This window comes from Nyctibius grandis, chromosome 1, assembly GCF_013368605.1.
Source record: "Nyctibius grandis isolate bNycGra1 chromosome 1, bNycGra1.pri, whole genome shotgun sequence".
Classification (NCBI taxonomy): Eukaryota; Metazoa; Chordata; class Aves; order Nyctibiiformes; family Nyctibiidae; genus Nyctibius; species Nyctibius grandis.
In genome coordinates this window covers 25,658,073-25,684,866 of record NC_090658.1, presented here as the reverse complement: position 1 = coordinate 25,684,866, position 26,794 = coordinate 25,658,073, and the positions used below count along the sequence as shown (strand labels likewise).

At 45.2% G+C, this 26,794-nt stretch overlaps 1 protein-coding gene across 3 annotated transcripts; it reads right to left on the bottom strand.

Moving 5' to 3' along the window:
• Positions 1-33: 33 nt before the first annotated feature.
• On the bottom strand, positions 34-23,703 carry RD3 (RD3 regulator of GUCY2D). 3 transcript variants are annotated; one of them, XM_068415451.1, is made up of 4 exons: positions 23,615-23,703; positions 12,324-12,633; positions 3,913-4,226; positions 34-3,239 (listed from the first exon to the last, which is right to left on the bottom strand). In XM_068415451.1, the coding sequence occupies exons 2-3, from the start codon at positions 12,617-12,619 to the stop codon at positions 3,929-3,931; spliced, it is 594 nt and encodes a 197-aa protein (XP_068271552.1). In that variant the 5' UTR covers positions 12,620-12,633; positions 23,615-23,703; the 3' UTR covers positions 34-3,239; positions 3,913-3,928. The 3 variants fall into 3 exon arrangements, with proteins under 3 accessions (XP_068271552.1, XP_068271535.1, XP_068271544.1); XM_068415434.1 differs by having other exon boundaries at positions 34-4,226; XM_068415443.1 differs by lacking the exon at positions 23,615-23,703 and adding an exon at positions 22,869-23,264 and having other exon boundaries at positions 34-4,226.
• Positions 23,704-26,794: the final 3,091 nt, after the last annotated feature.

Genomic DNA, 26,794 nt, shown 5'->3' with positions numbered 1-26,794 from the left:
AGGAGATCTTTAATTAAAGACAAGTACAAAAAATTGTTTTATATTTCACAGCTTTGCTTTAATTCTCTGAGGTTCTGTGATGAAACGTATAAACAGTGCAATCTCAGCAGACAGGTATTTCCTGCGAAGCTTACTCCAATTCCCCACGGCGTGATAGGTGTCTGAACTATATGCTGATATGGGTGAGGAACCTCACATCCTGCACACCTTTCCTGGCTGCCACAGCCTGTGGGCCAGGCTTGTCTGTAGAAGCCATAGAAGCAAGGCTGCATAGTCTCTCTCAGGTGAGTAGTGACTCTGAGGCGTGTTAGCCCCTTGAAGCTGAGCAGTGCAGCTGAGCCGCTATAGAGGTATTGCCATTACTTGTTAGAATGCATATTAAGTCGAGGACTGCTTTTTCCTGGGTGTACCAATGTCCTTTGGACAGCATAACACTATCAGCAATGGGGCAACAGTGATGCTCTGGGCTGATAGCAAAATCCTTGCTCAGTTTTGAGAGAATGATTGAGGATTTAGAATTATTCTTGTTCAGTTCACTTGTTAATTATGTTGTGCTGCTTTTTCACTTTTTCTTCTTAAAGAATTAAGACACTGGACTAGCGCTCAGGAGGGTCTAAGGACAGATCAGAGAGTCACATCAGGGCTGTGTAGAAAAGTTTTTTCTACACTAGCAAATAGTGAAGCCCAGGAGGAGCAAAGCTGTAGAGTCAGACAGTTGTCAGTGAGGACGTGGTGTTCACACTATAAACAAGTTTCATGAGGGTTTACTTCAGACCAGCATTAGTCGAGCTTTGTGGTCTGTGAGCCAGCTGCAATGGATCATTTGGGTTAGCTTCATCCAAAAGCAATCTAGCTGGCCCACTGTGCCTGCCCAGTGCCATGGACCAGAGCAGGGTGGGGCAATCAGGAGTTGCATGCTCCTGATTTGAACTAAAATGCTAATTTAGCCACACAAAATGTGGAATGAGGACAACGCAGACATGGGTGGGTAGCTGGTGCCGCATGCTGTGACCAAAGGATCACTTACGGTTCAGTCTACAGCATTCCTAAGAAAAATGAGCACCACAAGCACAGTGCAGCAGTCGTGCATCCTAACCACCTCCCCAGCTCTGCTTCAGTACCTGCTGGTGCCCACACAATGCAGAAGCTCACAGTCAGTCTCCAAGCAGCTGGCTACAGGTAAACGTGTTACTACTTCTATACCTTTAAGAGTACTAGATAGCATGTAGTAAGAATAGAAACCGCATAGCTTGGTATCTGAATATTCCTTTATCATCAGATACTACTGTGGGCCCACTGTAACTTGCAGAAGACGTGCAGGGAGAATGATACTGTTTAAAAGTTTGGATTACATTTTATTGTGGAAATAGAAATTCTAGGTAAGTTGAGGCACAACAGCTGTCACAGGTGCTGTTTCAGGCACTGCCACAGCCTGGCCTCTGTAACATACGTGGCTTTGACCAAAGGTCAGCTTTGTCTCCCTTTCCTGGCTGTTAAACAAGAACGGTATCTGCTAGCTGGAGGTTGTTAATGAAGGACACAGTATGATCACAGGCTTCTGTGACAGTGTGAACACCCTTCAGGTGATTTCCTTGGCTTTGTACATTGGTGCAGGGAAGTTACTTACTCCTGATTCTCCTGAAGAAAGAGTGAGCACATTACAGACACTGCAGTGTAACAAAGAGCTTTATGTCAGTGTGTCAGAATGTCCTGTCTCTCCCAGCAGTCCACACAATATTGCATCAATACAGTCAATACTGAAGATGTCAAAATAGAACGTGAGTGCAAATAAATTACTACAGAGCTGTAGCATGAAATTCATGAACTCATCTCAGCCTTCAGTACCATACAGTGGCTTGCAAATATATAAAAAAAAGTGGTTAACTTTTTTCCAAACAAGAATTTTTCTGCAAATTGTCATCCCTTGCTCGAGATCCTACATCTTCTAGACAGCTATGGCTATGCTAAGTATGTCAAGCCTTTGTTTTTACTTCATATACACAATCACATACTTCACAAGGACGTACAGCTGAAAAACACCAAGCTGATTGTTGGAAGGCTTTAACCTCTCCCTCATTGACCTAGAGTTGAAAGAGCCCATCCCAAACTGGATGCTGTAGTTAGAAGCACAGAGTTTTTGATTAAAAGTGAGCTGCTGCTTTCTGTCCCTAGGAGGGTTGCTGGCAGCAGAGTTTACCAAGGGACTAGAAACTACAGCCTAGTGCTAGTAAGAAAGCGTTGTGTTCAATCTTAGATAGCCCAGAGGCAAGAGAGGAAGAGCCAGAATCTTAAGAGAGCTCTTAAGGGTTTGATCTTGATCTTTGTTTTATGCTGCCCTCCTCCATCTCTGGAAGAAACTGCACATTTCTACTCTAGGATAGATTTCATGTGCTGGAATTCTTCCAAGAGTTGGCACAGCTTCAAAGGGTTTTATCTTGGCTGTAGTACCCACATGCTGCTGCAAAGGTCCCCGGGGAAAAGAGTTGGAAACAGGCAAAAGAACAACAAAGCTACAGGGTCCTCCAGGAAGCTATACCCCACTGGGATGACTCCCCAAAAGCCAGTCATACAGGGAAATCCCTCTTTTCTGTCCCCATCTCTTGTTGGTCACCACAAAGCATCCTAGTGCTTGGCTTCTCTACAGGACTCATGATTTTCACAGCATGCCATTCTCTTTGCTGGTGAGAGCTCTCCCTGCAGATGCTGAGTTAGGGCCCCAGTAGCTTTTTCTCAGCAGCCTTTTCCTGTTTCTTCAAGGTCTCAGCAGAACCATGCTGGCCTACAAGCTACTCAGTTTGCATTAAGGATTCTTTTGTAATAGTATCAACTCACTGGCCAGCAGCCTGTGATACTGGAAAGCTCTCTTGTGAGCACTCATGAGAGAAGACTGAGGGCACAAACCTCCATCTACGAGAGCCCTACAGTCACTCACAGCAGCAGCTTGTTAAAATGCTCTCAACTATTGCAGCTGTACAGAGCCCTGTAGATGAATGCTGATTCCCTTCACTGTACATTGATACTATACTTAAGTACCCTTTCAGGCTTAGCAGTAAACATTAATTTAAGCCCACTGACTTATTACTGGGATGTGGGGTGGAACACTTACCTCCGTAACACAGAACACTGAGGACCAAGAACAGGGTTTGACACAGCACTGATGTATCCGCCTGTATATCTAAACAGCAGGTTGTTACATTTCTATCATCTACTCTGCAGGTGCAAAGTTCAGGGGGTTCTACCTGCACAAAAGAGAAAATACCCAAGAAACCTGAGCATGCATAAACTAGTTGCTGTGGAGTAAAAAAATATTGGTCTTTCATCTCAAAAAGCTTGGGTCTATTTCCACTCAGGTTGGATTGCTAATTGTCAGCAAAAAGATGATCAAGAGCAGTGCTGAGGTTACCTGTGAAGTTTCTTGTAGCACTGAGGAAGGTTATTAGTTGGAAAAGGAAGTTCAGTTCCAAATCAGATACTAGCTTTAACTCGCAGGTTTGGTCCTGCAAGCCTTACTCATGTAGTGGCTGTAGTGGCTGTCTTGCTTTCAGCGAGATTGGTCCAGCCAGCAGCTCTCACTAGCTTGGGCCAAAAGCTTTTATAGATAATTACATCCAGGCTGAGTTGGGGAAGGAGAAGACAGACATCACAAAACTAATTCATTTTCCACAAGAAAGCAGTCATAAAAATGAGATGGTAAGTGAGCCTTGCCCTTAAGGTTACTGAATAGCTTACTAAATAAAGGAAAGGCTAGCATGTTTGGTAATAAATTGTGTCACACACCGCGGGCATCAGCAGCAGTAACTATGGACACAGCTTCTGAGAGAGAGAGGCAGGAAGAAAGAGCTGGAACGAAGAAGAAACAGTAGAGCTAAAGAAAGGGTTAACTGGGATTTTGAAAGATCACTGTCTAAAAACCTTGTTCAGTATAAAGTCAGTAGTCCTTGGCATTCCGAAATTCTGGCATGCTCCAAACCCTCCTCGTGGGCCGGGTGCCCCGTTCCACATCCTCAGAGATGGTCTTGATGTCACTGATAAATGGGCAAATCCTGGACCGGGATTTAAACGTTGTTAAGGAGAGGCTGGTTTTGCTCCTTGTGTTCCATTGCCTGGCAAGCTTCTTGGCATCTTCCTCCTCTTTGATCTTCTCAGCAGCTTCCTGCAGGACAGAGCGGAAAAGCCGGGATACTTCCTGCACTTCTGGTTCATATTCAGTAATGAGTTGCCGGAATCTGAAAGCATAGTCAAGGCACAGCTTTGATTAAAAACATCAAATTAGGGATTGCTGCCAAGTCACTGTACTAGGCTTGGAACTTGCACTCTCCTGCAAAATGGGACTCCCTGGACTGAAGGGAACAACAACAGGGAGAGGCCAAGAAGATATACTCAAGGTCTCTAAAATCACAGGCAAGCCAGAGAATGTGAGGAAGCAATGAATCACCGTTTCTCATAAGCACAAGAAATAACAGGGAGCAAGAAACAGGGCTAGAAGGTGGCTAGTTTGAAACCAAAGGAAGTGCTCTTTTCACACAACACCTATTAAATCAGAAATCAGTGCTATCAATAGCTTAAGAAACAAAATGATTAGGCAAGTTTGTGGAAAATGTCCCCATCACTGCTGATTAAACATGATTGTCCAAATGCAAATCCTTGCTCCAGTAGTCCCTGAACTGCTGCTTACCAGAAGCTAAGGATAAACCAGGGAAAGTCCCACTAGTCTTTCCCTGTTTCCAGTTCTCGTCCCCCATAGCATTACCCAATGGCCACTAGACAAACAAAAACTCTTCTTTGTTATATGTTTGGTAGTCTCTCAATATTTAAATTTCCGTGAAGTGGTATTTCATCCTCCTATAGCTTTCTGTAAGATAATGGACTGGCTCCGCTGATAACACCTTGATTGGCAGCATGATGCTGTATCTAATTAGACAACTGTGATTTAATCCAGTGCCTTCTCAGCAAAGAGCTCATAATGTTTTTTTGATGTATATTAAGCTAGCTTAATACCAGGCAAGTGAAGAATTACCACTGTTTATTTTGCAGGTGAGGAAGATGAGATGCAGAGCAGGATAGTGTTCTTGAAGTCACTGAGCGGGTCACTGTGTGGGCCAAGAAGAGAACATACCATTCCTAGCACCTTGTTGGGTGATTTGGTCCCCAGCCTGGAGAGTGTGGGATCCACTCCCAAGGCTCACACACTGGTCACATAGCGATTCTAGTTGTTCCATAATAGTATGCATTTATGACAGATGGTAATGTGGCTACTCTTCTAATAAATGTTGAGTTCTTAACATAAAAATTACATTGACAAGCAGACACAGAGCTAAACTGGTACTTCACTAAAATCTAGGTATTTATACTTAATGGAAGCTAAAGCGTATAAGGTCTGTAAGCATTTCGATATTTTTCTCCAGCAGCGCTGAATGAGGATGGAGAACAGTAGGATTGCATTTAAACAAGCCTAATACAGCAGAAGCTGATCGAATAAGATCCTGCCTCTTGTTTTTTTGATAAGCCCTAGGAATGTAACAAGTTTAGCACACTACAGAATTGCACTGCATAATGGTGTACCAAAGGGTACCCAAGATAATAAGGACAGAAAGAAAACCAGAGATAAAACAAAAAGACTCTTTGTACATTTATGCCTTTTGACTCTTACTATGGAGGCCTGGTATTGTACATACATCTTAACATCATCCTGTATCCCAGATATTTCAGTGTGCTTCTCTCACAGCGAGTATTGGCAGCTATGTGTACAGCTGTGGAGACACCAGTACTGCGTGCTGAGGGAACTCAGTATCCGCAGAAGCACCAGTCCCTTTCAGGGTTAAGCTGGAGGAGTTTGACACAAAACCTACTACAGTCACCAAGATGTTCCTTAGCCATTTCAGTTGCTTCAGATAAAGTCATAATCTCCTTCCTCCATGGCCCAGCCCCCCTCCCCCCGCCAAAAAAACCCTCTAAACTTTGAACATTTGGGTGCAAAAAGCCTCTGAGGCACTGTAGTTCACACTGGTACATAAGTACTTACACAATGATGCTGAACGGAATTGTGCAGAGCCTGTTAAGAGCAAGAGACTAGGTCTTGCTGAGGTTTAGCATGTAACAGCGGTAACAGATTTGCTGTACATTCTGCCTTCTGAGGAGGCACTTCGGTTGCATTATCAAAGAGCCAAAAATACAGTTTTCACAATAAATACGCTTTTCCATTTAGCCTAGTCAGAAGCATAGATGGATGAGTCCATCAAAACCCAAGGCTTTGCAACAATATTATTATACCATGGAAAGCACCTTCAAAGGGCTTTTATTGCAGAGGTGAACTGAATGAGTCATTCCGTTATTTTATCTCCATGTGTATGTTGAAGAGAGATTCTGGCATATTATATATATATATCTGTCAGTGCACCCTCTTCTTTTGTATTGGCAATTGCGCACTCAGAAGGCCTCATCACTGCCTCCAGTTTTAGAGGCTGTGTGTCACACTGCTGGATTGTGGCTCCAGAGCAGGTAGCAGCATCTGTCAGGCTATTACTGAACCAGTGACTGGCTCTGGGAACAAGAGGGAAAACGGGTGGTATGCCAGCAAATTTACTGCCTGAGCACAGAGCTCTAATGCTCATGCCCCGTGTTGCTAATGACACTCCCAACCAATCTAGCTGAAATAGTTTTCTAAAAATCAGTGTAACTAACTTTCCACTTTCATAACTATCTGCCTGTTTGCACTCTCCTTAGCTATGGCAGCAAGAGTTCTTTTGTGAACTCTGCTTTTGCTGTTAAGATTTACCTCTGACTTCTCAGGACCAACACGGAAACTACTTCATATGGATTTGAGCAGGTCTAAAAAACAGAAAGCAATCCAACAGACTGTCTGCCAGTCACCCAAAGAAAAGCCACTCTCATTCCTTGGGGATCTTTCCTTTCCCCCAATAGGATGAACTAACTTTGCGCCTTTATTAATGCCCACATAAATTCAGTACCAGCACATTTGAAGGGACAACCCACATATGAAGGCCAAAAGGTGTGCATGCCACAAATATTTCTCAGCAGAAAGGATGGACAGATTATCAGGGGCTGAGGTCTAGCTAAACCAGTCTGTGTGTCAGAAAATAGACGATGTTTGTTGCAGTGACCTATGCATAATTGAAGCCATCATCCCCAGCTATCAATGAAAGCCAGCTGATGTGCTAGATGATCCAGCAGTCTGCTCTCTGCACAAAATACACAACATATAAAAACAGTAAAACCACTGGAATCAAGGAATATGGGCTTGTGTTCTGGGAAACTAACTCCAGACAAAGCTGCTCAGTGGAATTAAGCACACAAAATTGCACAAGGCTCACCTATCTTCTAGCACAGGTTAACACCCTTAAGCTTTTGCATGGAATAGTTTCAAACTAGGCAACTGCACAACCATATCTAGAAATCCCTCGGCAGGGTTTCCTTACTCATCAGAAAAGTATACCTTTCATTCTTATTTGTGAAACAAGTTATGATACTACTGGTAGCCAACCGGTAATATATTATGCAAGTCACGCAGTCTTAGATGTGACTGTTAACAAAACTCACCTTGAGCCCGCACAGAAGCCTGGGGAGGATGTATATGCACACATAGGGGTGAGCATATTCCCCAGTCCAGGCTGGGTTTTAATCACAGATCAAATTTGTTCTTTAAATTGTGACCTTTCTGTTTCCTCATAGAGCGATTAGATTTAAAGAATCTGGCTGCACTTGGCTCATGCTGGCACTGCTTTTTATAAAGCACTGTCACCTGCCTATGTTATTCTGCAGGTCCCCAGTTCAGTAGGTTTCCTAAGTAGAGCCTGAACCTTAAAGACCTCTTAAATCCAATAGAAGTCCATGGACTTAGTATGCTTATAGCTCAGTGTATTCCTGAGTGCCTGTCTGAACTGGGACCTCTAAGTAGATTTAGTCATTCGAAGAAAACGTGGGGTGCTTAGTGCTAATAATTAGCTGGTGACTCCTGAATCTGTATTTCGAGCAGGAATTCTGGTTATATTGTAAAGCTATGAACAGCTTTGCTAAAGAAGACTACTTGACTCCCAAAGGACTATGGCATTCACACTAACTGCAACACTCATGCCACATCACCTCAAACTTGAGCTCCTAATTGTGAATAAATACATTTCTGATTTTAGTCATTTGTCTTACATTCAAGCATACTACGAAGTCCACTACAGCTATACACAATCCTTAGAAAATTACAGTCCTTAGCCTGTGGTATTAATAACACCTCAGATCACCAAAATGCAGGTTTACATTTCGATATTGGGTTGGTTGGTTGGTTGTTTCTCTCTGGGCAGAGAAGGACAGAAACCCACTGTTTCACTTTTGCTGAAACTGAAAGAAATGAAACAGACCATAACTAGCTCTGATGAGAGCTAAATCTCTGAGCAGAGATGGCAAAAATCTAGCCTTCTGTATTAGCAAGCTACTAGTCTACTCATTCAGTTTCACCATGGCAGTTAGGTACTAAGGGCCTCACCAACATCACTGTCACTTCCTTCAAATGGCTCCAGGATTTAATTTTAAATATAGACAGTGGTCACCAATTCAGTAACCTAAAGCTAAGTTACACTTGAATGCAACAGCTTTATTTGTATGAGGTGCACCAGAGTCTCCAGATATCTGATGGTATTTGCAGTGTACATGAATCCTTCCAGAATTTCAAGAGACTCAAAGAAAAGTTTCTATTGACCCAAAATACAAAACGGGCAGACTGGATCTGAAAAAACCCCTCCCGTTTAAGAAGTGCTCCTTTCCAGCCTCCTCCACATCTAAAGAGACAAATTTATAGAAACTCTGTCTCTCAGTAGAGGTGACTGTAGCAATAGAAAAGGACAATTTGGATAATCATTTAGACCTTTGGAGAAGTGACATCTCTGCCAACTCATACAAAAATGTTTTGTTCTGGCTTTGACTCTGAGCTTAGAGTCTCACAAAGGAGACCTTGCATGACACAAACAAAACAAACTGCAGTCTTGCAAGATGCATGCTACTTGTGTTATTAAGTATTACATGCTTGTTGAGTACATCAAAAAGGACCTTCAGCTCTTCAAACGTCTAAGATGGAAGGGGAAGGATCAAGCTTAATAATTCAGACAGAACCAAGGGCTTCAGTAAGGTACATGCTCTGCATTTGAATTTCCAAGCGCAAGCTCGTAGATATTTTTTTTGGTGGAAGTTTTTTTCTAAATGTTACTACATATTAGAAAGTCACAGGGTATTCAACAGGAAACGTCAGCAGTGCAATGATATTGTGATTAAAGCACTTCACTGGAAATGTGAAGATCTCAGCTGAATTCCTGTTATACTCATCTCATGCAATTTTGGGGAAGTTTCATAGAATCATAGAATGGTTTCAGTTGGAAGGGACCTTAAAGATCATCTAGTTCCATCCGGAGCCTACAGGAAAGCTGGAGAGGGACTTTTTACAAGGACATGTAGTGACAGGACGAGGGGGGATGGTTTTAAACTGGAAGAGGGTAGATTTAGATTAGATATTAGGAAGGAATTCTTTACTGTGAGGGTGGTGAGACACTGGAACAGGTTACCCAGGGAAGTTGTGGATGCCCCCTCCCTGGCAGTGTTTAAGGCCAGATTGGATGAGGCTTTGAACAACCTGGTCTAGTTTCCATGTTATCTCACTTTCTGAGAGGAGAATTTATCCAATTTTGGCCGTCTTTTAGTTAGATTGCATGCTCCCTATTTCTCCCGTACATTTTCGGCTCCTAGCATGGCAAACCCTATTCTTCTTTATTTTTTTTCCATGTCAGCAATGAAGATTTCTGAACCACAGGGCTCTCGGTTAGAAGGTAGAAAAGAAGAGGGGTCAGCTGTTCACATTTTCAACACAAGAAGAAGGGATTACTGGATAAAATGAGTACATGTTAGTTTGAGACAAGCAAAATGCAGTTTTCTACAGCAGAGTTGTAGTTCAGCTATGGAACTCTGCCACGGGGTGCCACAAATACTGAAAGTTTACATGAGTTCAAAAAAGAAAAGCAAAACCCCACAAGCTAAACAAACTACTGAAAGAAAAAGCCATGTAGGGCAATTATGGACAGAAGGACCACTTCTGGCTCCAAAAGCCTCCAAGTTACAAGGCACAGTAAGTTGGGGGCTATATACAAGCTACTGTAATTGTCTGTACTGTTGTATTTGCTTGCCTGGTTCTTTTCTCTTTTCCTTACACTGATGCTACTGGCCACTACCTCACACACAGATTGCACATCAGATCAAACAGACCTTTGACCCAATCTGCCATTTTTGTGGCTATGGCATTCCCTTCTCAGTCATGGAATGGAACCAACAAAGGTTATGCAAGCCTTGGTTTTTTTTAATGTGGCTCTGCTAGCCATGCAAACTGCACAGTATGGAATGAAGAAAACCATCCCACTTCTGGAATCATACTGTAATACAATTTATGATAGCCTATAATAGCAATTTATAAGAGGATTTTTTTAAGAGGATGGTTTTATCCTTTTTCAGTTATGCCCACATAGATCCCACCAATGCTGCTGAGTATGCGTATCTACCGTCAACAGTATGCTGAGTCCTGAACAACAGTGCACAACCACTACAAGCTGCACTGAAATCATGCATCTTGCATGATCTCAGTTTAAAAAAAGAAAAAAAAAATAGCAGAGCAGCAGCAAGTTGCATATGGCTCAGCTTAATACTCTTTTCTGAAGGAGATGGTGAACCTTGGGGCCTCCCAGCTCCAGCAACTGAAGCCTGCTCTCATGGAAATAACCTGTTTGCCAGACAGGCCTTGCGCTGTGGCCCTGGGGATAGTGAAAATAACTCTGAAACCCAAGGGCTTTGTAGTGGCTTGTTTACAGCATAGCTGGGAGTTATACAAATACAAGGCAGGTGCTCTTCACAGCAAACTTTCACTGGAAAGAACTCAGACACTGAATGATCCCAAATCTCTGATTATGCCACCATGGCAGCCTTTGCAAAAGCCAAAGCCCTGTGCCAGCTTGCTTCCAAGGTTCAGCCCTGGGCAAGATGGGAGCTACAGAGGTAGCTTTGGCACCCTTTCCTGGCCACCCCCACTGTAAGACAGAGGACCAGATATTTCCAACCCTCTTACAGTTATAGTTGAAGAGCTGTAGATTTGTTTGTTCAAGGGAAAATGGGTGCCAGCATATGCAGCGAGGGACTGCAGGGTGCTGAGCACCCCATTGTATATGGCCTGCCAGGACTGTATTCTTTCTAATCCCAACTGAAGAACACGTTGGAACAGGAGAAGTGGATTATAAAGGCCCATTTCACAACTTTGCTTTGGCTAAAGTGGACTTCAGAGTCACTACTCCTCACTTGCACTATGCTAAGTGAAAGGGTCTAACTTAGAAGAGCCTTCCCTTCAAAGAGTCACCTCCCTCCCTGCCAGTTTGGATGCTACAGCAGGCTTAGATCTATTCCTGAAGGCGTTTTCACAGAAGGTTACTCAGCTGGCAAGCAGCAATCCTACGTCTAGCACTTGAAAGGCTCAACAGCAAGTCCAGAAGGCTGTGTCTACATCTACACTGCAGCAGGCAGAAGCACAACCTAGCTGTTCAAGCCAACTGCATGCCCCACCTGCATCCTACTCCATGTCAAGGGTGTGGAGGGAGGGCGAGGGAGGGAGAAGCATGCAATCCCTCCTTTCTCTGTGAATGCTTGGCTCACAGGCTGAAAAACACAACAGCGCCTTTTGGCTAGTCTGAACACTGAGTGTCTCAATAGTGCTTCAATAGACCTGCTGGACAGCTTAATCAAGGAAGGCAGGCTCCAATGAGAGTGGATAAACACCAGAGCAGGTTGTTCAGAGGCTGTGCAATCTCCACCCTCGGAGATATTTATCAATGGACAGGACAAGGCCCTGAGCAACTTGATCTAACTTTGAAGTTGGCCCTACTCCGAGTGGCAGGTTGAAGCACATACCTCCAGAGGTCCCTTTAAACTTCAGTTATTCTAAGATTCTAAAGACTGAAGCAAAAGCCATCACAATACTGAAATGGTAACTGTTCATCAGGCAAGATAAAGCTTCTCTGGCTGCTCAGGAGCATAAAGTACTCCAATGAATCTCAGAGGGAAATGGCATTTAGTAACTTTTTGGAGGAAATGATACCGTGTTAAACTGACTTAAAACATCAGATTTCCCTTCTTCCAAAAGGACACTTATGGTCCTTGTGGAAGGACCACAAAACTTATGATACAGGATACCAAGTTTTTGTTCTGTTGATCCTAACAACTCTTGTTCCTTCCTCACGTATCATAGAGAGGGGGGAAAGGAAAGGTCTGTACTATCAGATCTTTTACTGTACCTGAGTATGACAGGCCCACAGTAGGAAGGATGTATTTTGGTACACATATCCTCCAGCTGCAGCCGCTCTCCTGGGCTGATATCATAGCTCTGCTTTGGATAGCTGACCAGCCAGCCGTAGTCCACCCCAGTCTTGATCTTGCGATACTCATTCTCCCGCTCTCGCTGCTGCTTCTCTGCCTGCTTGGTCTGCCAGCTCAGCTCCATCATTAGCGTCTCAACCACCATTTCTGTGGGGTTCCTCTGGGAAATGCGGCTTGGGGGCTCATTCCACCTGAACCAGGATGCCAGTGACATAGTGCTCTGTGTGTCTTCGTTGGGAGTGGGTTGAGGGTAGGAAGGGAGAGAAAAAGAACAGTGCCATCATCAACACACTTCAGCTGAGAACATTCTCCCCCACATACTGTTCAAATCTGTTGTTCACCTAAAAGTGCTACTGGATTAGCCACTTAGAACCAATTGGTGCTGAGCACCTTGAGAAATCTCACCCATAGCAGCTAACTTGTGCAGAGGGCGAGACAAAGGGTGAAGAGGGAGAGTTTCCCTTCAACTTCAGTCACCACATAATTAAAATGACAGTCACAGTTCTTACATCTGAAGTCAAGCTATAAGGATACCTTGCTGCCTCTAGGTTAGGCTGGGGAAGCATTCTCCTGCCCACCCAGAAGAGCTGGGGCTTGGGCTCACCTGTCTGAACCCTCATGGGAGGGCACGACCTTGCAGCAACCCTACATGCAAAAACTCAACACATGGAGTCAAACTATTGTTGGGAGCCACGTTCTAGCCAGCAGGAGATCCTCAGGGAGGAGGGCGGGATAGGTGACCTGGTGAGCTGGGTTGACCCTGGCTAGATGCCAGGTGCCCACCAAAGCCGCTCTATTACCCCGCTCAGCTGGACAGGGGAGAGAAAATATAACGAAAGGGTTATCGTGGCTCAAGATAAGGACAGGGAGAGATCACTCAGCAATTACCATCACAGGCAAAACAGACTTGACTTGGGGAAATTAGTTTATTACCAATCAAAATCAGAGTAGGATAATGAGAAATAAAACCAGATATTAAAACATCTTCCCACCGGGCTCAACTTCACTCCTGATTTCTCTACCTCCTCCCCCCAGTGGCACACGGGGAGGGGGAATGGGGGTCGCCATCAGTTCATCACATGTTGTCTCTGTTGTTCCTTCCTCCTCAGGGAGAGGACTCCTCACGCTCTTTCCCTGCTCCAGCGTGGAGTCCCTCCCATAGGAGACAGTCCTCCACAAACTTCTCCAACATGAGTCCTTCCCATGGGCTGCAGTTCTTCATGAACTGCTCCAGCATGGGTCCCTTCCATGGGGTGCAGTCCTTCAGGAACAGATTGCTTCAGCGTGGATCCCCCACGGGGTCACAAGTGTTGCCAGCAAAACTGTTCCAGCATGGGCTCCTGTCTCCACAGGTCCACAGGTCCTGCCAGGAGCCTGCTCCAGTGCAGGCCTCCCACAGGGTCACAGCCTCCTTTGGGCATCCACCTGCTCCGGCATGGGGTCCTCCAGGGGCTGCAGGTGGATATCTGCTCTACCATGGCCCTCCACGGGCTGCAGGGGCACAGCCTGCCTCACCAGGGTCTTCACCACAGGCTGCAGGGGAATCTCTGCTCCGGTGCCCTCCTTCTTCACTGACCTCAGTGTCTGTAGAGTTGTTTCTCTCACATATTGTCACTCCTCTCCTCTGACTGCTGCTGGTGTTGTGCAGGGTTTTTTTTCTCCCCTTCTTAAATATGTTATCCCAGAGGCACTACCACCGTCGCTGATGGGCTCGGCCTTGGCCAGCAGCAGATCTGACCTGGAGCCAGCTGGCATTGTCTCTATCAGACATAGGAGAAGCTTCTAGCAGCTTCTCACAGAAGCCACCCCTGTAGCCCCCTGGCTACCAAAACCTTGCTACACAAGCCCAATACACCTGGGTAGGTTTGCTGCTGCTGTAATGTAAGTGGTAGAGCTCACCCCTACTTAGGTAGTACTGGCAGGAGCAATAGCTGCATTAACCACAAGGCCAGGCAGAGCTTTAACCATTAGTTAGCAAATGTGTTGTTGCATGCAGAAGGAGAGGCTACATCATCTTCTACAAGATGAAGTCCAACTATCAGCTATGCTGGAAGAGCACACTTCAGACACTATCACCAGCACCAAGGGAACTGAGGCTGGGCTGAGAGGGAAGTAGCATTATACCAAAGTTTAAACTGTTACTGCTTCTAACTGAGAGGTTTCTGCTGCTGGGGAGTTACCCAGCTCTTCAAAGGCAGAACAAACCGTACCAATCAGCTCAGCAAAAGATGGAATTAACTCCTCACCCAGCCAATCCCTTCACATAGTCATTTCAAGAGGACAATGCATGGAACAAAGTTATTAACTATTGTATTTGTATTTAAACACAACAGAGTCCAAAGCAGGCACTAGGGACCTGAACAGGAGCAAAACACCATCTGTTTCTTCACGCAGCATGCTTACGTGCCTTGTTGCTCCCTTCCATTAGCCCCCAGGGAGAAGAGGTGGCACAAATAATGATTGCAGCTGGGATTACCAAAAGGCTACTCCTGGCAGCATCCCAATCAGGACATGGCGTCAAAAGTTAACATGAGGGCAATGGATTAGAGAGCCTGATTCTGCAGGGCCTGAGCAAATCCTCACTACTGAGACACAGACACAGAGAGAGACATAAAAGGGAGAAAAATATGCTTTCGATTTAAGCTGCCATATTGGGACCTAGAGCCTTTAGTGACAACGCAAATCACCAGAAGCTCATAACTACTCAGTACTCCCACTACAGCTGAGAGCCACGAGCTCCCAGGCTCCCTAGAAGAGCAGTAGTCAACAGGATTCTTCCTTCAGCACCTGGAAAACCGTCACCGTCTGTACTGGGTAAGAAGGGTGCTTGAGTTGCTTTCACACCTTTATCGCTTGCCGTAATGGTGCCTTGTTCTCTTTCAAAAATGTTCATGTTATGTAAATATGTCACACCATTAAAGGAAAATGCTCCAAAAACCTGGATAGTCTGTACAGTGTCCCAAGTTTGAAACAATTTCAGCATCTAATGCTTAGGCTTTTCTAGAACCAGGAAGTTTGCCAAGCTGCATCAAAGGACTAGTTTCTCTAGTACTATATCCTACCTCTCCCAGCAAGCAATACCAGTTTCTTCAGAAAGAAGACATAAAAGGGCTGAAAACTTCCACAGAACACAGACCTAACTACCTCGGTGTGTAAGGCCGTAGGTACTCTACTAAGACTGCATAAACATTAACACCTTTGCTAGTTTACAGTGCTTATACATGAGGGAACACTGTAGTGACTGTTTTCGCCCTGGAGTATCAGCTATGATTATCCTTATGATAGCAGTCGTAGTCAGCAGCTGCTGGAAGTAATCCTGCTCCTATCTCATTGCTGTGCTCTGTAGGAGGAGCAGCAGGTCCTTTCATTTGCTTTCATCGCCAGGGTGACTCCAGCTAACAGCTCTCAAATCACCACACAGCGCTCTGGCTGCCTGCTGCTGACTTACTTGCCCAAGACATGTGAATGAACTCAGGCTGGAATTGATGCGCTGACAGCTTCAACTCCATAATCCCACCATCCCGACACATACCTGGATCTTGCTACGTGGTGGCCTCCACTCACCATTACATGTTATTAAGGATGAAGATCCTTAAAACTTAAGACCTTTTCCTTGGTCTTATCACCCCTTACATATCGCACAGGTGAGCCCTGCTAGCAAAAGCAAGCAGCAGAACAGACCACAAGCTGTTGTAAATGATTTTAAAGCCTCCTGTTTCTTTTCAGCTTATGTGACAACAGCAATTTTTCATAAGCTTTTACAGGTACCTGACCAATTAAGGTATCATTATTACTTCCGTTTGCACCTTCATAGAATCATAGAATAGAATCATAGAATGGTTTGGGTTGGAAAGGACCTTAAAGATCATCTAGTTCCAACCCCCCTGCCACAGGCAGGGACACCTTTCCACTAGACCAGGTTGCTCAAAGCCTCATCCAACCTGGCCTTAAACACTGCCAGGGAGGGGGCAGACACAGCTTCGCTGGGCAACCTGTTCCAGTGTCTCACTACCCTCACAGTAAAGAATTTCTTCCTAATATCTGATGAAGGTGAGCATGCCCTTCTGTATTTTACCAGCAAAGGGTTAGCTTACTTTGCACTTATTCTGCCTATGACCTGGTCTCACATTGGTTTAACTCTGCTGACTTCAGTGGCATTAGGGGTAAATCAGTATGAAGCAATATAACTGTGAAGCTGAGGAATTTCCTTCCAGCTATTCCTAGCTCACCAGCTGTTTCATTATAAGAAGAGCAAGAGGGCAATTTAGTGGTCAGAACTGAGAAAGAGAGCAAGGAGACCCGGGCTCTAATTTGACCTGCCCTAGCTTTCACATGGTCCTGTGCTGTTCTCACTGCCTTTATGTTTCTATTTTGCAGGTCTCCCTCAAAGCAAGTAGTTCTGCATGAGGAGAACTGTTTTACTTAGCACTAGTATTGCAGAGGACAATCAGTTAGAAAAATATTTTGGACACCTTGTCTGAGCAAGGCCTGCTGAACCTGAGCTTTGCCCTGTCCCAGAGCTTTCATAAAGCACTGGTAACAGGCTGTTGATATGGGAACCCAGATGCCACTGACTCTGAATGGGGCTTCCATTATCTCCCATAAATTACTTAAAAAATCTGCTTCCACATGAGAAGAGTATGAAGTAAGGAAAGCACCTCACCTGCAGCTGAAATCACCTGTTCTCAAACGAAGAAAAATCCCATGCAAGCATTTCATGCACACTGGCACTTGTGCTGGCTGTTCCTGAGGGAGTCTTGTTTGTATGAGATTGTTTCCTGCCCCATCTCTCATCCGTCATCTCCTCCTTTGAGAGCTGGAAACTCGCCGTCTCTATTTAGCAGGCTTGACAAGCCACCACTCTTCCCACTACTGGTCTTTGCAGCCTGCAGAAGATACTGTGGGCTCCATTAATTGTAGCTGCTGTTTTTAATTTAAAGTTCACATGCCGGCTAATCATTAAATGATTCAAAATGGCTTTCCTATTAGGACAGACTCAAAGGACTGTCCACAGGATGTGGGCAACTAAAGGAAGACAAAAGTTTCAGCCTGACCTTCTTACTGGGGAAAAGGACAAATTCATATTTTGCAAGCATTCATGTTAAAATTATTAAAAGAAAGAGACACTGCCCCATCTGAATACAGATCTTTACATTGTACAATTAGTCCATTTTCTGGTTCCTTGTAAGAGGCTACCCTGGGAGCTGACATAATCCAGTTGATGAACTACTCTGGTGTTATTCAAGCAAAATTTCAGAGTGGCTTATGTAAGTTCCACTCCAGAAACAGATCTGGGTTTCAAGATATTTGCCTCATTGACCCTAAACCTTTGTCTAGAAGACAAACCTTCCCCTCACACTGTTCATTGCAAGTCTGACCAACCACCTCGCAGAGTTTTAACATACATTTACCTTACCTATGTTAAAGTTTGGAATACCTCGCCTTCTCTCTCTCACACAGCCTCTGAGGAGTTTCTTCAATTGTTAGTGATTGCTAGTAAGTCCCTCTGAGACTTTTTCATGTAAAAGTTTCCTGTTAGCTTCAGTTCTAAAGAAGCTTTTTGACTCTCTCCAAGTCTCATTTTTGTTCTCCACATTGTCAGCTATTCGTGCATTTTTCTTCTTCTCTTCAGCTTTCTCCATTCTCTTCTCACGGCATGTTCTGCACAATTTCATCTCATCTTCCACTTTTTACCGTCTCCTATATTTTCCCATGTGATTTCCTCTTCTTGCTCCAGAGAATGCACCAAAGAATCATCAGATATATACAAGTTCACATGCCTTATTTGTTTATTTCACCTTCCCAAAACAGGATTTCAGCCTTTCCTAGCTCTTTTACTAACAAATGGGATATGTTTCCGTAGCTTGCTCTCTGGCTGTTCTTTGGCCAGCTGGAGGCTGTTCATATAACCCGACAGACATCTGTCTCCTTCAGGCTCTTGTAGGCTAGATCCCCACTTGCTAAGACTTGTTACATCAGGGCTGCTTTTTGGTAAACCATGAGTCAATCAGCAGGACCTGTTTGCCTTGTAGAAGATGAAGTTCTGAGAATAAAAAATTTCCTTTCCATTGATCCTTTTCCTGGTTCCCAGCTTCTAATGCCCTCCAGTACAGGAAAGGAGTAGGCAAAGGGTGGGAAATGTGCATTTGTGGGGGGGTACGGGTGTGAAGATAATATAGCTGGGCTCTCAAAGGTATGTCCTCAGTTTGACAAGTCTCCTGTGGTTTGCCTTTGCCTTCACAGTCTGTCAGTCTGGGAGTACTACTGACAATCCTTCGTGACTCTCAGTAGTCCTAAGGGTATGGTAGTTATGTGAGAGCAGAAGGAGAAAAGTCCTAAGGGGCTGGACGAGTAGGAGCCTAATCCAAAGTCCAGCAATGTCAATGGAATTGTCACTCAGCTGTCTATAGACAGAGTCCCAGGAAATCCACTGTCATCCAGGCAAAGCATACTGACAAATGGGGCTGAGGAGCTGGGAAATGCCTTCCCTCCCTTCTTCTGGGTGGTAGTTCCTTACTACTACAGTCAGAGAGCAGAGAGACAGAATTTGTTCATGCCAGATACCCACTCAACCTTTTTCCACACATGCCAGATCAGAGGGTAACAAACAATGGAAATTACTTTCAAAAGAAGTGGGACAAGCTCCATCCCCAAATTATGCTCTTAATTGTACTTTTTAAAAGACATGCAGTCACGGGGAAAACAGATGATGTGAAACTGCCAAACATATGAAATTTTTTTTTTTTCTTCTTTACTAAAGTTTGGATTACATTATCCAGAAAAGTCCAGTGTCCTTCAGATAGCAAAGGGTATCTAGTATCTCCCTGGACTGCAACTCGTAGGTAGATTAAAGCCAGTTTGGCTACACCCATCTCTGAATTCTGTATATGCTGACTGATGCAACATTTAACCAGCTTCTCAGGCAGAATTTCTGGTCATGGCTGTGCTGCTAGCTATACCTGCATGAAGCAGCATTAAGTAGTGACAGCATCATAGATGAACTCCGAATTCTATCTATCCTGTGATAAAGATATTTTAATTTGGTTCCAAACAAAGAATCTTAGCAAGTTCTAATTAAGAAACTGCTGCCAACACCTTCTCCGTTTTATTTATATAGTCCATCATAGCTTTGTAAAAGAATCCCTGTTCTCTGTTCTCCACCACTTTCTGCAGAGTTACTTACCATTATCCTCTCCATACAGACACTTTTACCTCAGCAGGGCCCAAAGAACCCTACTTCCCATCTGTCTGGAATCTCCCTTCTTGTTTAGTGACATGGAAGGCTATGGTGTTTACAGCTCTTTGTGATGCGATTGCAATCTCAGTGGAAATCATAACCTCAGCCTGAGAACCCACATCTATCTTCCAAAGTTGCTATGAGGCAATTAATGCTGAAAAGGCAATAGACAGAGATTTTCAATGAAGATACTTAGAAGCAATGGAAATATCAGAATCTTAATATAGCAGCATTTCTCATTCTGACCTGCAGAACAGAGAGAGAGAACTCTTGGGGACGCTCAGGGGGCTGCTTATAGACCACAGCAGAGAACCCGTGTTTCGCTTTATGAGCATACCGACCCTCTTGTTGTGATGCTCACAAGCTATTTCTGGACAAAAGAATTTCACAGTGGTTAAAATATATCCAGGGACATGTCCCTGTTACAAGTAGCAAGGAGTTTTGAATAACAGAAGTATCAAGCCAACACTTTAAATTAAACATTATTTATTGTCAAATCTTCACGGCTGCAGGTGTTGAAGGACAGCAAAAAGAGCCTCACAGCGGTGTCTAAGAGTGAGCTAACGGTGACAGGGCGCTGTGGCACCCAGCAGGCCCTTCCTTGCACGCCAGGTAATGCCTGTCTGCCCCTGGCAGGGCAGCGCTCGCGGTCGGACCAGCCTGCTGCAGGCTGACAGCTCCTGATGCTGCCTGTCTGCTTCTGATTGACAAGTGCTCTCAAAAATGTGTGAGAACCATGCTGCCTGTGAGAACACAGTCTCATTTCTGTGATAGTTTTTCTCCAGCAGACTTTGCTTTCTCAGCATTATAGAAACAGGCTGGCTCTTTGTCCAGTGTAATTACCACAGAGCGTTACAAGTCACTTAAGCCATTTGTGAATGTGCACGGCTGTAAAAATCACCACTAGGTAGCGTAACAGAAGGGCAGTCAAAGCGTACCACAAGGTGCTGCAAGACAGAAGAGAAACAAAAGTGGTACCATTTCCACCAAAGGAAGCTTGAGCGGCCCTCTGAAAATACCACAGCGGTTATGGTATACATGGGTACGTCACATTTTCTAAGCTTACTAGCCCTCAAAGGACTTTTGGTAATGAAACTCTTTAAAATTGAGAACACACGAAAAATACTGCTCTCACCTCCCCAGCATTTGTGTAGCTTGTAATACATTCTTAGAGCTTCAATCTTCCAGAAAACAAGTTTAACATCTGATGCATTTTACATCTGCACTTTGATCGCAAGAGGGGTAAAGAAACAAGAATCCAGCATGAACTGGGCTCCAAGCTCAGGTATGAATGAGAAAGGTATTTTTCAATCACTAGCCAAAACATTAGGGGAAAAGGCAGCTGGTTGAACTGGTACGGCTTCATGATCTACAGCAGAGCTGCACTAACATAAAACAGATTTGCCTCGCTGAAATAAATAAAAGAGCTGTGTTGGTTACTCCAGATGAAAATCCAGTCTACAGATCATCAAGAAAAAGTGAAGGAAGGGTCCAACAGCCTAGAGCTCTACTAATGGCTGGGACTCTCTATAGAAGATAATCTTTGTGTTACCTCCAGAAGCAAAAGGGTGGGTGTTACTCAAATCTGCTTATGAAGCAGAGTAGCATTTTACAGTTTGTCTACTTATCAGAGCGAATGAGTTCCATCTGCTGAGAAACAGGACTATTTTCATGCCAAATCCCACTCATGCTTTAAATAATATTTTCTAATAGCAACCATAAATACACTCTATCATACACAATTGATTGTTACCTAAACCTGCTGAGGCCAGGAACTTAAAACACACTGATCTGCTCTGTTTGCCTAACTTGTTATTAAAACTCCTATATTTTGCTCAGATACGGCTGTCTTGCTGTGGTGGATCAAACACACCTTCAATCCTGTATCTTGCTTTGATCTCTGCAGACTACAAAGTCAGGTTTCCAATCAGGACAGAGGGATCTAAAGTATTCTTCACATTTCAGCCATGTAAATGAGAGTTTGGAAGGTAACACAGACATGTAGCTTTCCTGTTATTAAAACTATTCAAACCACAAAAAAGTATTGCTGCAATAAAGAAGCAATAGCATCTGATGAAAAGCTCCAACACAAAAGGCTTTCAAAATTAAAACCTGGGATAGATCCCCAGCTCATCTTTCTCTGTTCTACTGTCATTGTAACTACACAACGTCATTAAAGGAGAAGTAATGTCATAAACTGGAGTTTCTAATACTGTCATTCACAGCAGATACTTATATCTATAGAATTATACAAAGTAAGAGCTTGAAACTCAGACCCAAAAGCATATGTCACCTGCTGTCACGTCCACTGAAGGTTTTTTTATTATTCATATGTTGTGGCATAGACCAGACTAAGTGCTGTGAAAATGGGTGGGTGAGATGTGCATTCTCCATCCAGACCGAGGACTGATTCTGCTGTGAAAGCAGGAGTAATGCATTGCATCATAAGGTGGGAATGCATTTTAACAGACGCCTGTACATTTCTGTTTAGTACTGAACCTTGGTTACAGTGTCTGTCAGAAACAGTATTTACTGAAGATCCCCAAGTCTCTGTCTCAATTCACTGCAGAACTATTAGCCTACGTGGGAGTTTTCTCTGTACTGGAGAATACTAGGACCAGTGTTAAAGTTTGGTCCTTGTGACAGGAGTTACTTAAAAATACATGTTGTTTTAAAATTAGCACCCAAAAGAAGAACACTAAGTTTACAGTTTGAAAACTCCAGCCTCTCTTTGTAGAGATCACATACAGCACAGGGAGCAACCAGCAGAGCTCTGGGAAAGCTCATGCTTTTCTTCCTGCAATTGCTGTGTGACCCACCGACGGCCCATCCACAGAGAACAGTGAAGAGTGCTGTCCTGAGACAGATTTTAATTAATGTGTTAGCATTAAGAGGTGTACAGTGTAGCCTATTCTCAGTTACACGGCCATAACTTCAAAGCTATCTGACTGACCTTAGTGGTACCATGCTGGGGTTACTACACATTGGACTTCCACACTGAAGACACTTAGTAGGGCAGGTGTCTCATCTGAGATATCTTAAGCAAGAGTGGCATAAGCATAAGGCAGCATAAACCATGCTTTCCTCCTCGAATGCCTGTTCTTTACGTAACCAGTTACCCAGTGCTTCCCCACGCAGGCAGCCCCGCGGTGCTGTGTCCAAGCCCAGCTGGGGAGAGGCGTCAGAGCACCCCAGCCCCCTTCCCTGCCCACCCATCCCACCTCACCTTTGGCAGCGCTGCTCCTGCTGCTTGTGCGGACCCAGAAGAGCGAAGAGGGTACCAGAGAGAGGACGTGGCTTGAAGTCAAGCCCTCTAAGCTGGCATAGCAAGCTTAAACCCACATTGGGGTACGGATTAACGCTGGTGACGAGGGACAACAGCTGGGCTTACAGCAGCGCTTTTGAGCTATTAGGGCTTGGTCCAGTGCCTCCACAAGATAACAGCTACCCGCCAAAGACCTGACAGCTCTCCACTCAGGCTGACTTCGGTACCTGTTTAAAAATCCCTCCAAACCCTGAGAACTTTGTGCGGTTTTCTAACCTGCAGCCGAGCCGCTACTTAGAAGAAATGAGCGTAATTCACAGAATTCGGACTTCCTAAAGTTGTTAAAAGCGGGGTCGCTGTCTCCCTCCCTTCGCCCTGAGCCCCCACCTCCCGGCCGTCGCCCACCCCGGCTCCGCGCCCCACGGCCGGGGGCTGCGGGCGGCCGCTGGCCCTAAGGGCGCTGCCCCGGCGGCGTGCGGGCGGGCAGTACGCGGCCGCCGCTCCCTCACGGGAGCCTCCGGGGCCGGGCAGCGATAACCACACCGATAACGCGGACACCGCCCGAGGGCCGCCTCCCGGGGAAACCCCAACCCCGCGGGCCGGGAAACACAGCGGTCCCCTCCTCTTGGAGGCACCTCGGCCCCACCGGGCGCCCCACGACCACAGCACCCCACCCGCCGCCAGCAGCGTCCCCTCCTCCTCCTTACCGCGGCCACCTGCTGCCTTCCCGCCGCCGACGCTGAGGCGAGCGGCCGCGCCGCACCGGGGCAGCGCCGCCTCAACACCGCCCCTTCGCCGAAGTTGAGCGGAGCCGCCGCTGGCCGCCCGCTGCCGCCGGCTTCAGGCGGGCGGAGGAGCGCCCGGCGCTCCCCCGCCGGCAGCCGCTGTTGCCATAGCGACTACGCTAAACCGGTTTGGCCCAGAGCCGGCGCGCTCCGCCGGGGCGTCCGCCCGGCCCCCGCCCCAGGACGGCGTCGACCCCCCGCAGGGACTTACCTCTATTGATTAAGTTTGCACTGATAAATAACGGCACAGTAAATGGGTCTGTTTGATGTGTTTATCGCCAGGGCCTTCAGTAATAGCTACAGCTGTCCAAGGGGCTTCGGCCACAGAAGCCACAGAGGTTTCACTGGGTTTGGAGGGATGAAGAAGGAAGAGGGGTCGGCACGGGAGCTGGAAGGGCATGGCGGAGGCCTTGAGGACGAGGAGGAGGATGGAGGGAGAGCTGTGCTGTTGGGAAGGTGAAGGACAGGCAGTGTCAGAGAGTAGCGCTTCGTCTGGGAAACAAGCACATTGCAAGAAGGGGTCCAGGCGCTGGGAGCTGTGAGGGATGTGTGTGGATTTTGGAAATCCTGAGAAGCGGTTGTATTTAGTAAGGAGTCAGTGAGATGAAAAGGAGTGAAAACTGGCCTGGAGGCCTCCTGAGAGACAGGTGATGATGGGGCTGTGGTCAGTGAGGGGAGCAGGCCCTGCACCTCGTGCAACATCTTGGGTCAGGGGATGGGGCCGTGCTCGTGGTCCTGGCCACGTGCAGCAGGAGTGACCTCTGCGAGCCCATGGCTTCTCGCCCTGCCTCTTCCCACAGGGCAAAAATGTGCAGAAACATCCCCAGTGTCAGTGGCCAAATCCCCTCCAAATTCAAGGGGAGCTGAGCTGTGCCGGAGGGTCTCAGAGCTACAGCCTTGGTTAAGGAAAACGCACAGACTGGTGACACCAGTCAAGGACATGTGTAACCTAAGTGTGTGTGTAAAGTCGATCAAGTCCCTGCTGAAAATCTTTCATAAATTAGGGCCCAAATTCTGACACCTTGGTATCTCTTCTGTACTTACACAGCCAGAGGACAGTGGCGTTTCAGACCATGTATGTCTGTACAGTACATGCATAAATCAAAACCGCTAAACAATTAGAGGTTAAAAGATGCCCAGTGCAGTCTAAATTAAAATGTATGAGGAGAGGTTTTTTTAAAGTCTAGTTTATTATTAGATCAAATAACACAACCAGACTAACAAGGAGATTAGAAGCATTTTCTGCTCTAATTATTTGTGGAGGATTATGTGTCTATCCTGAGCTTCAACTCCAGCCCAGCATACCACCCAGTTTGCAGAGGTTTATAACATTCTGGGTATGCTCTGCTCAACATGGGATTGTTGAGTTTTCATTAAAAGTCATCTTATATGGCTAAAGACCTTTATAGTTTCATCCATTAAAACTTATTTCAAAAGTCATCAACTCTGACTAATGCAGAACAAAGCCCACCTTGAAAATACTTACTTAGGTAACAGGTAAATGAGTTGTTATGTTTTCAATGCAGTGAATTCCTGTGAAATTCCTGCCATGAATCAGAGACACTGATGACTGGGGAATATCTTCAGGAGCATTTCTTTGCAGATATATAAGCCTCACAATGGAAAAATCATTCATATCTCCTATACCTTATTTAGAAATTGAAACCAAGGATTCTTATACTGTTGTACTGATATGACTTGCCTGATCAGTCAGCACTCAAATTGTCAGTTGCTTAGTAGCAGCACTCTGATAGCATAGATGGAGTAAAGCTTTATTCAGCAGTACATTTTCCAGGACTCGCCATGATAATCAAGTTTCACCATATTATAATTTGTAGTGCTGTCCATTTGGGACTGCTAATTTTCATGATTTATCAGATGCTGCCCTGACTCACCTGAGCACATTACTAACACCGCAGCTGCAGCCCCTGTGATGTTTGCTTCAGAGCCTTCATATTTCAGTGTCAAAGTCATAGACCTCTAACACTGGCTTTAAAGATGGACTTATTCAATCAGTAGCAATCATGCTGCTGCTGTCTTCTGCATGGGTCCAACCACAAGCAAATAATCTCACTTAATCACTGACAGAAATCAAATACAATGCGGTAGGGTTATATTGGGCCTGCTGGTTTTTGGCTAAGTTGGTGAAGTGTGTCAATGAATATAATGGGGCTCACAGAGGGAATGTTGCCTTTTTCATAGGCTTAAAACCTTGCTTAGGGAAGTGCTGCTTTCAGAGCTATTTGTCATATTTTTGTAGTGCTTGTTTTCCCTCAGCAAAGCAGTTTTTCGTTCACTGGGAAGATCTCCTTCCTGCTGTTTACTTCAAATCCAGCCAGCCCACCCACACAGAAGTGCACTATGAGCAAAAAAGAGAAAGTTCATTCAGTCTTTAGCAGCAGTCCCCAGCCTTTTGTAGCTGAGGCTTATTTGTGAAATACTGGCAATGTTACCTTGCCTTCTCTGGTGAATATCTCTTTCTCTCTGCCCCCACTGTCAGGCTGCCCCTTTCTCCCTCCACATGCTATTGCTGGGTCATGGGAATGTAGATGTGGTGCTTAGGGACATGGGAAGTGGTAGACTTGGCAGTGCTAGATTAACAGTTGGACTCGATGATCTTAAAGGTCCTTTCCAACCAAAACAATTCTATGATTCTGTGGGGCTGTGCCCAGCAAGGCTTAAATGCTTGGATTTGATACCTTAGCTGCTGCGGGGTGTGACCTCACCCAAGAGTGATGCCATCAGGGACCACCGATCCAGAAGGTTAAAAAAAATCAAACTCATAAAATAGTATCCTGGGTCAATAAAAGAGGTAGATACTTGGATATTGTGTTCCAGGGCACAGCTGGATGAAGAACACAGTATGCAGGTCTTTCTCATGTAAACCTGTTAGATAGGACTATTGCAGAGAGGGTTGTACCTCATCAAGGACTTTTGCCTTGCATAAACATACCACAGTGTTATTGCAAGGATAACTCTTCCTAAAGTGAACAGCCTTTCTCCTGTCCCCTTATACAAACTCCTGAGTGACAGGCCTGTTCCTGTATCTGAGTAGGCTCTGATGTTGTTTTTTTGCATTCCTTCCCTCTCTTAGGAGAAGAT